General features: G+C 41.5%; 1 protein-coding gene across 1 annotated transcript; it reads left to right on the top strand.

The window, feature by feature from the left end:
* The first annotated feature begins 2,585 nt into the window (after positions 1-2,585).
* Positions 2,586-11,693, top strand: LOC139310168 (L-amino-acid oxidase-like). The gene is made up of 6 exons (XM_070934329.1): positions 2,586-2,786; positions 4,050-4,156; positions 5,649-5,850; positions 8,341-8,394; positions 9,714-9,850; positions 10,892-11,693. Exons 1-6 carry the CDS (start codon positions 2,586-2,588, stop codon positions 11,691-11,693), a joined length of 1,503 nt encoding a protein of 500 aa, XP_070790430.1.
* The last annotated feature ends 960 nt before the right edge of the window (positions 11,694-12,653 follow it).

Below are 12,653 nucleotides of genomic sequence, written 5' to 3'. Positions count from 1 at the left end.
TATACAAAGTCAGCTTATTGCCCCCACAACTGGGTCCTCATTTCACCTACCTTAGAAAGGATGGAAGGCTGAGTCAACCTTGAGCCTTGGCGAGATTCGAACCAGCAGTAAATTGCAGGCAGCTGGTCTTAATAAGCTTAATAACAGGGTGCTTTAAACCCCTGTACCACCAAGGCTCTGTTACTTAGTCCTTCATTTCTTCCCCAACATCCCTCTCCAATTTCTCTAATTCAGCAACTTGCATGAGGGGAAAAAAATCACGCTGGATTAAATGAAGCATTTTAAATCGTTTCTTTAGTTTTAGACTGCTAGTCCGTCTTTTCTCCATGACCCCAAGGGGGCTTCCATCAAAACCTCCCTTCATTATTCCAAGGTGGGTAAAATCAAGGACCCAGATTGTTGGGGACAATATGCTGACTCTGCAAACTGCTTAGCGAGAGCTGTAAAAGCACTGTAAAGCGGTATTTAAGTTTAAGTGCTATTGCTATTATATCTGTGCCATTGTCTGGGAATGATTGACCCAAAGTCACCTTGTATGGGTGACAAAAGTCCTAACGTAACATCTTAATTACCAAAGTTTGCTGCTCTTGAAAACGACATCTTGTTCCTCTCTCCATAGCATATTAGAACTGCAAATAACCAGAGACTCATTAGATGGCAATAAAGATGTCTCTCCACTTGCTACCCTCTATTGGTCCTTTACATTGTAGCTGCCCAAATATCACTGCCTTTCTGCTTTTTTCCTCCCTTATGTTCTGTCATGTACCATTCTTGAAGACTTCCTAGATAAGACTCTGCAGTTTTCTTGGCAAAGTTTTTCAGAAGTATTTCGCCATTGCCTCCTTCCTAGGGTTGAGAGAAAGTGACTGGCCCAGCTGTCTTTGTGCCCAACGCAGGATTAAAACTCAGACTTGCAGTTTCTAGCCTAATGCCTTAACCACTACACCAAACTACCTCTTTATCCTTTCTATAGTAAGGAGTAAAGGATTAAAGCCATTTTACCCTTCATTCCAGCTTTATGGTCCAAACTAATATCCCACTATGGTGAATTTTAGGAAAAAAACCAAAATTAAATATTGCATTCAAGGCAGTGGTGAAATGTAAAATTTGTTACTACCGATTCTGTGGGCATGGCTTGGGGGGGTAATATGACTGAGTGGGTGTGGCCAACTTTTTTTTTAACCTTTAAAACCATTTTTTCTACAACCTCTTCGGCTGAGGTTGTAAAAAAAAAATGCTTTTAAAGCCTCTGATGATCCCAGCTGACTTGCCTGATCGGCAGAGGCTTCTTTTCCTTTTAAAAACATTTTTTCTATAACTTCTTCGGCCGAAGAGGTTGTAGAAAAAATGCTTTTAAAAGCCTGTGATGATCCCAGCTGAGCCGCACGATCATCAGAGGCTTTTTTTTTTTTACTTTTAAAAGCATTTTTTCAGCCAAAGAGGTTGTAGAAAAATGCTTTTAAAAATAAAGAAAAAGCCTCTGATGATTGCGCGGCTCAGCTGGGCAATGGGGGGGTGGGCAGGGATTTTTGCTACCAGTTCTCTGAACCACCCGCCTCCATCGCTACCAGATCAGGTGATCCGGTCCAAACCGGGAGCATTTCATCCCTGATTCAAGGGCAAGATGATAGTTAATTAAGCAGTCCTTTGATTGATTGATTGATTGATTGTGACTACCACAAAGTCTTTTTCAATTCCTAGTGACCATACAGATATTCTTCGTGAATATCTAATCATGCCTAACTTGGTCTTTCAAGACTCCCAATGCTGCATTTACCTCCACGGTAACTGTGTCCATCTAGTGGCTGGTTGTCTTTTTCTTCTCTTTTCTTCCATCTTTCCCAGCATCCAAGCCTTCTCCAGAGAGCTATGTCTTTGCATCATTTGTCCAAAGCAGGATAACTGGATTATGTTTTGATTTGTTTGATAATCCATTGATTGTTTTCCTGGCTGTCCATGGTACTCTCAGAAGTCCTGTCCAACACCAAAGTTCAAAGGCACCAATAATCTCTTCCTATCCTGCTTCTTTAAAGTCCAGTTTTAACTTCCACAGAATGCCATAGGGAATATCACAGCTTGCATGATTCTGGTCTTTGTAAGTGGATTGTTCCAAATCCCTCCTAATCAAAACTCCTTTCATCGTCATGAAATAGGATTATAGAATGGTTATACCGATAAGAAAAAATGAATGTTCCCAGATGATTACCACACCCCTTTTTGCATAAATTCATTGATTGGTTAAAATTGTCACAAGTGAGATCATTCAGCTATTAGTAATTATGAGTGTAAAAAGAATTTTGATGTTCTTTCTTAGCCATTGTGTTAACTAGTTCTTTAAGCTACTTGAAATAAGGTTGCTCATGCTATATGTCCACTCAATTAACCAGCTGTCCCAACTGGTGAGCTAACACCAAATGGTTACTTACTTGAATGAAGATTTCTCCAGAAAAGATCCATGGCTTCAGAATTAAACGCCTGATTCAGGAAAGCTGGCCAAAACATATTTTCATTTGCTGTCTCCCTTCCATCTTTCAATCAAGGCTTGGCTTTTTTTTCTAGCAAGTTTGTCACTCATACTACTTCTCATGGCCATCTGGGTCTCTGAAAACCATGCCAATGAACAGGAAGATTGGATGAAATGTTTTGAGGACCCTAACTATGAGGAGCTGTTAAATACTGCCAGAAATGGGCTGGAAAAGACACCAAAGCCAAAAAGAATTGTGATTGTTGGGGCAGGAATAAGTGGACTCACTGCTGCCAAATTACTGAAAGACGCTGGACATCAGGTAATGGTGTTGACGGGAAAAGACCAGTCTTCAATCTCAACCCTCAACAATATGGAGAGGTACCTGTGGTGAGTGGTGGGAAAGTTATTAAAAATGTTGTGTTCCAGTGTAATATCGCATCATGACATCCAAGAGAAAAAGGTATAATTCAAAGTATACCTTCAGTATAATTCAAACTTTACACCAATGGTTCTTAAGCTGTTTGGCCCAATTATCCCTTTCCCCAGTCTCCATTAAAGCCATTATCCTTGCAAAAACAAAACAAAACAAACGAAACAAAACTAGACAGTGTTATTTTATAAGCAGATTGCAGCGGTGGTCCCAAATTGGATCTTCGACTCACAAACAAGGAATCACAGATTCCTCCATTACTCTCCTGGGTGTTGTGGGGAGCTTTACTTCGCTATTTGTGGCCGACTTTAGGAGGCAGTGCTCATCTCTGTTTCTTAAGACAAAGAGCCACTGCTGTCCAGAGATATTGCTGTGGTACTGTGGCCAGCATGCTATCACACTGCAGCACAGAGCATATGGCGAAACACGATACACTGTTATCTTCCCACATGCTTAGAATGTGGTACCTATCCATCTGCTTGCATTTACATGCTTTCAAACTGCTAAGAAGCTGGGGCAAATGATGGGAGCTCACTTTGTCTCGCTGTATTCAGATCTTGAACTGCTGAGCTATAGACCTTTAATGGTCTAAAATTACCCCCAGTTTAGAAACCATTGCTTTATACAGAAGGAGATGGCTAAGCAAAGAACTAAATCCAAACTACCAATGTCTCACACGCTTTGACAAACACACGGGCTTGAGTATATTATACTGACCCTTCCTAATGCAGGCTCTCTATCAAAAAATCAATTTTTTGATAACTAGCATCAAACTTTGTATTTGTGGTATTTGAAAATTGACATAGATAACAGTGTTCTGTGTTTCAATAAATATTTAATAAACTTACGTTCTATGTTATTTGGTATTTGATAGGATTCAAAATCCCAACAAATTAAGAGGTTTATTTGTGGATGGCATTTTTTGTCTCCACGTTTCTTAGTCAATTGGAAACATTCTATTAGATTAAACTAACTGTTAAAAGTGCTGCTTGTATGCTTCCCACAGATGTTTGAATATGAATTCTTTTATCAATTAGAAACATTGCTTGTCCAGAAAAATCTGGAGTTTGTTACGTTTGGGGAACAGTAATTCATCAAAGAGGAAGAGGCAGGAGGAAGCAAGAAAAGCTGTCGTAATATATTTGTTCCTAGGTTCATGTCTTAGAGGCTAGTGACCATGTTGGTGGGAGGATAAAGACTCATCGCGAGAAAGATTGGTATGTGGAATTGGGAGCGATGCGCCTACCTAAGGCCCACAGGTAATAAAGAGGCTGTGAAACCAATAACATACACACACCCTTCTAGTATTCTGACTTCAGTAATGGCTTCCAGGGTTTCTCTCATCACTTGTTCCTCTCTTCCTAAAGCTCTCTTCCTTTTCTCCCTGTCTTTTTGGATCTTTTCAGCAATTTTACCCAGGTCCTCTTCTCATACTTTTTGATATTCAATTGCTCAACTTGCCCAATTAGCTATCTGGCTCTTTGTAGCCCAGTTCTTAGGGCCTTTAAGCTCCCTAAGACGTTCTCACAATTTTAGATTTTTTCCAATCTTCACATTGTAGATTTTTTCCACAAGGGTTTTAAAAAAAAACATGGAACTGGTGACTACATAATGGACAGCCCTTCTTTTTTAAAAATGCAGCATATGTGTGATGCAAGTAAAAAGGATGTTGGGCTTTGATCACAGGGTTTTTTCGCATTGTTGTAAACTAGCTGAAAACATTGAGTTTTCAATCCCTATACCCTATACACAAGAATGAGCACAACGCCTGACTCCTGCCGTTCTGTCCTCATCACCATTTTTCTGTTTAGAAGTACTGTTAAGGGTGGGAGTTGAAAGAAGAGGCAGGACTCCAGCAAGTAACTTCAGTTCTTTATTTGCGGCTTGGAAAAACTTCTGCTAGGCTAGCCGGCAGCGCTCTCTTTTAATGGGAGCTGTCCGGCAGTTTAGCCACTGACATTGCTTTAATTTTCCCACTGCTTGAACAGACCAATGAGCGGCGGGTATGCTAATTTCCCGCTAAACCCGGACCTGAGTGAAGCCTATGCTCCCGGCTTCACTCTCTATTTACATATTCAACAAGTACTGTAAGATTTCAACTAAACATTGAATTGTAACTCATTGGACATTATCTCACACAAGAGAGATTTGAGCCTCCCCACAAGCTCAAATCTAGCTAGGGGGGAGACTCCCCACATAGATCTCAAACTAGTGATTGGCAAGACTGAACTTTAGACAGCACATTAAGCTTCTGCTACTTCAATCAACATTTAATCCAACTGCTAGTAAAGTACTATATATAGTATAGTTAACCCTCATTTAGCAACTACGTCATTTAATGACCATTCGCAATTTTGACATTGATGAAAAAATAACTTTATGACCAATCCTTGATTTTACTGCAAGTCTGTAAAGCAAAGGAAAGCTGAAGTATGATCACAAGCACACTGGTGGTTTCACTTAGTGACTCCTTCGCTTCAAGCGACTGCCTTGCTTAACAATACTTGTTTCTCTCTTTTAAATACTTTTTCATATTTTCCCAGAGGTAATTCCCCCATTATCTCCACTCAGATTGGAAACTGAAAAGTGTGTGTGTTATCTTTTGAAGAACATCTGCAAGGAGCATCTAAAAGAGATTGAAAGCCAGATGCAGAGAAATATATTCCCATCTTTTTTTTCTACTCTCTTTTTAACAGTCTAGTAATTAACCTGCAGTGACTCACTTTTTTTTGCATTTTTTTTTCCAACCAGAATTTGTCATGAATACATTAAGAAGTTCAATCTGACATTAAACCCCTTTGCTCTGTCGAATAAAAATGCCTGGTACTTGTTCAGAAATAGAAGAGAAAGGGTGTCAGCTACGAATGAAAAGCCAAATGTGTTTGGATATCCGATGCGTCGCACTGAGTTGGGAAAATCTGCTGAAGAGCTCTACAAGAGTGCATTGGACAGGGTAGGTATGACTTTATAGCAGGGTGTCAAACACAAGGTCCACGGGCCAGATCCTGCCCATGGGGTGTTTAAATCTGGCCCATGGGGCCAGCCTGGAAATAGCAAAGGACCAGCTTGCAGTGCCTCTGCTAGCGAAGAGCTTGGCCGGCAAAGTGCTGCAGGAGGTTTTCATCCCATCTCCCACCCACTCACCCCTGGCTGGCCTGCAGAGGAGAACTACAATGTTGATATGGCCCTTGAAGAAATCCAGTTTGACACCCCTGCTTTATAACATTGCCAAGATGCTACTCTGTTTTCCCAAAAATAAGACATCCCCTGATAATAAGCCCGATCAGGCTTTTGAGCTCATGCGCTAAAATAACCCCCCCTAAAAATAAACCCTCCCCGAAAATATTTAAACACATGCGCAGCTGGTCCCCTCTACTGTATTTCCTTTGGTTAGGGTTAGGGAGACAGAACTGGAAATCAGGTAAGACTGCAAGAGGAGCCCCATCTTGCTCCATGCGCCCCAAAATAATAAGATCCCCCCGAAAATAAGGCCAAGTGCTTATTTCGGTGTTCAAAAAAATATAAGACAGGGTCTTATTTTCAGGGAAATACGGTACTTTGCTCAGTTCAGATACTGACTCCTCTCGCTCCAAATGGTGAGATAATAATCATATTCTGTTATGATTGTCTATACACAGATAGAGATGCAAAGTATGCATTAAATTTCTAAGTTTTAACAGTTCAGTTGCATTATTTGCTATAATATAATTAAAATATAATTTGCTATAATAAGAGCCTTGGTGGCGCAGTGGACTAAACTGCTGCTGTTAAAGTAGTACTTAGCTGCCAGCTGCCTGCAATTACTGCGAGTTCAATTCTCACCAGGCTCAAGGATGATTCAGCCTTCCATCCTTTCGAGGTAGGTAAAATGAGGACCTGGTTTGTGGGGGCAATAAGCTGACTTTGGATAAAATAGAACACCGCTCCGGGGGGGGGGGCAAAAAGCCCTACTAAGCAGGTATATACAAAAGTATGAAGGCTATTGCTTAACGCATTGTAAGCCGCCCTGAGTCTCCGGAGAAGGGCGGCATATATAAATCGAACTAATAAAATAAATAAAATAAAAATAAATACAGGTAATCCTTGAATTAGGATCACAACTGAGTCCAATTTAGAATCTTCCTTTCCACAGTTGTTAAGTGAATCTTTTTTTTTTAAATTTAATTTGTATACCGCCCTTCTCCAACAGGACTCAGGGCGGTGAACAGCCACGGTAAAAACACAACATATAAAATTTAAAAACAATTTAAAAACATTAAATACTTTTGGCCGTCAATTTAAAATAACCCAATTAAAACCAATTATAAATTTAAAACCGTAAAGATGGGGTCAAGCCAGCCCGGCTAGATGGAATAGATGTGTTTTCAGGGCCCGACGAAAAGTCTGGAGGTCTGGTATTGTGCGTATCTCTGGGGGTAGGTCGTTCCAGAGGGCAGGTGCCGCCACAGAGAAGGCTCTCCCCCTGGGGGTCGCCAGCCGACATTGTCTGGCCGACGGCACCCTGAGGAGGCCCTCTCTGTGGGAGCGAACTGGCCGGTGGGAGGCTATTGGCGGCAGAAGGCGGTCTCGTAAATACCTGGGCCCTAAGCCATGGAGCGCTTTAAAGGTGGTCACCAACACCTTGAAGCGCACCCGGAAGACCACAGGAAGCCAGTGCAGCTCATGCAGGAGAGGTGTCACATGGGAGCGCCCTGTCGCTCCCATAATCCCCCGCGCGGCCGCATTCTGGACCAACTGGGGCCTCCGGGTGCACCCCAAGGGGAGCCCCATGTAGAGAGCATTGCAGTAGTCCAGGCGGGAAGTGACAAGTGCCTGAGTGACCGTGCGTTGTTCAGTTACTAACATGGTTGTTAAGTCAATCTGGCTTCCTCATTTACTTCGCTTGTCCGAAGGTCACAAAAGGGGATTGCATGACCCCGGGACACTGCAACCGTCATGAATATGAACCAGTAGCCAAACATCCAAATGTTGGTCACAAGACCATGAGGATGCTGCAATGGTCATAAAGTGTGAAAAATGGTCGCAAGTCACTTTTTCAGTGCCTTTTCAGTAATTTTGATCAGTCACTAAATGAACTATTGTAAGTTGAGAACCATCTTTTATTTTATGTACACTGAGAGCGTGTGCACCAAGACAAATTCCTTGTGTGCCCAATCACACTTGGCCAATCAAGAATTCTATTCTATTCTATGCCTGGAAACCGTCTAAAGCAAGGGTGGGCAAATATGGCCCCTTTATGACCTGTGGACTTCAACTCCCAGAATTCCCGAGCCAGCTTGGCTGTCTCAGGAATTCTGGGAGTTGAAGTCCACAGGTTGTAAAAGGGCCACATTTGCCCACCCCTGGTAGAGTACTGAGAGTAGAGAGCATACAAAACATGGCTTGGAGAATTTTACATATTTCTTTGATCTAATCTGCTTCCTTTGTTTATGACTCTTGCTAGACAACAAAAAACTGCACGAGGCTGAAAATGAAATATGACTCATATTCCACCAAGGTAAGAGAATGACATTCTAAGGATGGTCTTGAGAGCAACCTGGTTAAGAGTGAATTGCAGTAATCCAAATGAAAGATAACAAAGGAACAAAGGAAAAAGATTAGGGTAATGGGTTTATTGGGATAGATTATTTTAAGCAAATCTTCAAAGTTTTCCCTCCCTATCATCATTTCCCCAAGGGAGTCAGAGAAGAGCCAGCCCAAGTCTCTTCCTAATATTTTCTCCTTTCCCAGGGCTCAAAGTATGCTTCTATACTATTTGTTTTTGTAATGGCTTCTAGATGTTTTCATGGCTCCCTACGTATTCCCACAAAAAGGAAGTTGAAGATAAATCAGAAATTATCTACTGAGTTTAATGATGTCTATGGAGATTCTCAGTCATCCAGGTCATGGTTGTCCCAAAGGTGCTTTTTCAAGAGGCAACTGGGCTTTTTCCTTGAAGACATTTTGCTTCTCATCCAAGAAGCGCCTGGTTCAGTTCAACTGAAGAAGCTTCTTAGATAACAAGCAAAATGTCTTCAAGAAAAAAAAAAGAAGGAAAGTCCAGTTGTCTCTTGAAAAAGCACCTTTGGGAGTTTAATGATAGTTTCTTGAGAAGATAGCAAACCTTATATGTTGAAGGAAGTTTCTGGATCAACCCTTGTATTTGCTTTGAGTTGGATGAAAATGAAATTTAAAACAAATTTGTAGGAGGAAATTTGTAGCTGCCACAAAGAAGAGGGAGTCAAGCTATTCTCCAAAGCGCCTGAGGGCAGGACAAGAAGTAATGGGTGGAAACTAATTAAAGGGAGAAGCAACCTAGAACTAAGGAGAAATTTCCTGACAGTTAGAACAATTAATCAGTGGAACAACTTGCCTCCAGAAGTTGTGAATGCTCCAACACTGGAAGTTTTTAAGAAGATGTTGGATAACCATTTGTCTGAAGTGGTGTAGAGTTTCCTGCCTAGGCAGGGGGTTGGACTAGAAGTTGTTGTGTTCCCATAAACTCGCCAAGTCCAACTCCTCCTGAATTCTGCTGACTCTTATCTGGTGCCAAATTAGTGTTAACTTTTAGTTGACCACATTCTTGTGCATAGGCTTGACTAAATCTTCTATGCTGCATCCTTATGAATGCTCCTGATTCTTTGCACCTGACATTAATCTGGTCAACTGAAGTTCAACACTAAATTGGTTGTGGCAACACAATGACTCTAAACTGATGACATCCTTAACTCCACCCCCACCCAGCTCTGCCGGGTCTTCTCCTACAAAATTAACTGTAATTCAAAAAGGAAGTATTTGTATTTATTTCCCTCATCAATTCCAATTTTTCTTTAACAGGAATATTTAATTAAGGAAGGAAATCTGAGCAGTGGAGCAGTAGAGATGATTGGAGATTTTTTGAATGAAGGTGCCGGATACTATATGTCATTTTTCACTTCTGTCCTGGGTTACATAGCCTTCTCAGATGAGAATGGGTAGGATTTTTGTATTATCTTGATTGTTATGAAACAGTGTTCACACACAGAAAACCTATTGATGAGATTTCAACCGAGACATTGCAATTTTGAAAGTACATGAACACTGACAGACATGAAAGTCTGGTGGCTCAGCAGACTAATTAACATCCACTTACATCTGCTGCCTGAAATTACTGCAAGTTCAAATCTCACCAGGCTCAAGGTTGACTCAGCCTTCCATCCTTTCTAAGGTAGGTAAAATGAGGATCCAGATTGTGGGGTCAATAAGCTGACTTTGTATAAATATACAAAAGTATGAAGGCTATTGCTTAACGCATTGTAAGCCGCCCTGAGTCTCTGGAGAAGGGCAGCATATAAATCAAATTAAAAAAAAAAAAACTTCAGAATGTCCGGAGGAACAATTATAATAACAAGGGGCTTGAAAGGAACCTTATGAGGAATGGCTGGGAGCAGGAGTTAAATCCAGCTGGTTCTATCTGGCTCGGGCGAACCTGTAGCAGCGGTTGTGGGAGGCTCCGCCCACTCACGCGGATGTCATGACGTCGCTTTTTTGTGACATTTTAAGCCTCTGCGCATGCGTAGAAGGCTTTGTGCATGCACAGACGACGGCGTGCGCGAGCACATTGGTGAACTGGTAGGGAAGGTAAGTGAATTTCACCCCTGGTTGGGAGGTGTTGCGCATGGTTGGCCTTGAGAAGAGAGACATGATAGTTTTCTTCAAATATCTGAACAGCTGTTAGGTAGAAGATGGAACAGAATTGTTGAGAATTGTTTGAAGAATTAATGGCCTTCAGACAGCTTCCTAAATATAGGTAGTCCTCAATTTATGACCACAAAATTTCAATTGCTAAGCAAGGCAGTTGTTAAGTGAACTTTGCCCTATTTTACAACCTTTCTTGCCACAATTATAAAGTGATTCACTCCAGTTGTTAAGTTTGTAACACAGTTGTTAAGTGAATCTGGCTTTCCCATTGACTTTGCTTGATTATTCTTTCACTTCTTTCTTTATTCCTATTCTTTCTACCTCAACCTCTTCAGTTTTGAGGAAATCACAGGTGGATTTGACCAGCTGCCCAACAGCTTCTATCAGGAAATGTCCAGGATAATCCATTTAAACAGCAGAGTGGAAAAGATTATTCGCTCCGGCAAGAAAGTGAAGGTGTTTTTCCACAAGGAGGATGAAGATGACTCATCATTTCTGATTGCTGACTATGTCCTTGTCACAGCAACAGCAAAAGCCACACGACTCATCAAATTCCAGCCCCCTCTTTCCCATTTAAAGGCTTATGCTCTACGCTCATTGCATTATACAAGTGCTACTAAAATTGCCTTAGTTTGCACAGACAAATTTTGGGAGAGGGAAGGAATCCGAGGTGGGAAGTCCCTCACTGATCTCCCAACACGAATAGTCTCCTATCCCAATCATGACTTCCCTGGTGGCCTTGGGGTGCTCCTGGTCTCATACACCCTGCATGATGATGCTGACTTCTTTGCTCCTCTTAGTGATGATGAATGTCTTGATGTTGTTATGGATGATCTTTCAAAAATCCACAACATCTCCAAGAATTATCTTGAAAGTGTGTGCAACAGGCACGTGATTCAGAAATGGGCCCTGGACAAGTTCTCCATGGGGGCCTTTGCTTTTCCTACCCCATACCAGTATAGCTTTTTTCTCAAGGCTTTGTTTCAGAATGAAGGCAGGGTGTACTTTGCAGGAGAACATACAACGTACCCTTTTGCTTGGATTGACAGTGCAATGAAATCGGCTATAAGAGCGGCAAGTAGCATTCATCTTAATGCTTATAAATTTACATCCCAGGAGCTGAAGGAATCAGCCTGATGATTCAGCTTCTCTTTCAGACAAAAGAGGGAAAATTTACTTCATACTTTTTGCTGTTGAGTAGTGATCTAAAGAACTAAAAAGATAATAGGTGATCCTTAAGAGATAAGACAATAGATATTTAAAGAGGAAAGAGAAGATTATTTCATGATCCTGATTGCTGGAATAATAATGCTGATAATTTATAGTATTACCAAACATGAATAAAAATAAATGCTTACTTTAAAAACTTTTCATGTTTGCTTAATGCAGAATGAAGAATAGACCATTGGAATAATGATGTTAAAAAGTGCTAGATCTGTATGAAGCTACACCAAATGATGGGCACCTGAATATCATTTGGCAAATTCTTTATTATTTATTTATTTATTCAATTTATATACCACCCTTCTCCTATTGGACTCAGGGCGGTGCACAGCCAAGGATAAAAAACATACCAATACAAAATTTAAAATCAATTAAAAGAATTATACAGCTTTCGCCCACAGTTTAAAACAATCCAATTAAAACCCAATTTACACTTAAAAAGCTAAAAAGCTGAAAAGAACTAAAAAGAGCTAAAAAGGTGGTGGGGGGGGGGTTTCATGCCAGCCCTGCTTGATGGAAAAGAAAAGTTTTTAGGGCACGGCGAAAGGCCCGGAGATCTGATATCCTTCGTATCTCCGGGGGCAAATCATTCCAGAGGGCAGGTGCTGCCACAGAGAAGGCCCTCCCCCTGGGGGTCGCCAGCCGACATTGCCTGGCTGACGGTACCCTGAGGAATCCCTCTCTGTGGGAGCGTACTGGTCAGTGGGAGGCTATCGGCGGCAGAAGGCAGTCTCGCAAATACCCAGGTCCGATGCCATGGAGTGCTTTAAAGGTGGTAACCAACACCTTGAAGCACACCCGGAAGACCACTGGAAGCCAATGCAGCTCGCGCAGGAGAGGCATTACATGGGAGCGCCCTCTTGCTCCCATAAT

Source organism: Pituophis catenifer, unplaced genomic scaffold (genome assembly GCF_029215685.1).
Source record: "Pituophis catenifer annectens isolate HBS135680 unplaced genomic scaffold, rPitCat1.0.hap2 SCAF_2, whole genome shotgun sequence".
NCBI classification, from domain to species: Eukaryota; Metazoa; Chordata; class Lepidosauria; order Squamata; family Colubridae; genus Pituophis; species Pituophis catenifer.
Note: the sequence above shows the minus strand (reverse complement) of the source record. Positions and strands in the feature narration are given on the sequence as shown.

What these genes read in the sequence shown, in the direction of transcription:
- LOC139310168 (XM_070934329.1), top strand. Translation starts at nt 2,586, where the DNA reads ATGGCCATCTGGGTCTCTGAAAACCATGCCAATGAACAGGAAGATTGG. An exon ending in TGAAAGACGCTGGACATCAG is followed by an intron (nt 2,787 to 4,049) that starts GTAATGGTGTTG and finishes ATTTGTTCCTAG; the next exon opens with GTTCATGTCTTAGAGGCTAG. An exon ending in ACAAGAGTGCATTGGACAGG is followed by an intron (nt 5,851 to 8,340) that starts GTAGGTATGACT and finishes GACTCTTGCTAG; the next exon opens with ACAACAAAAAACTGCACGAG.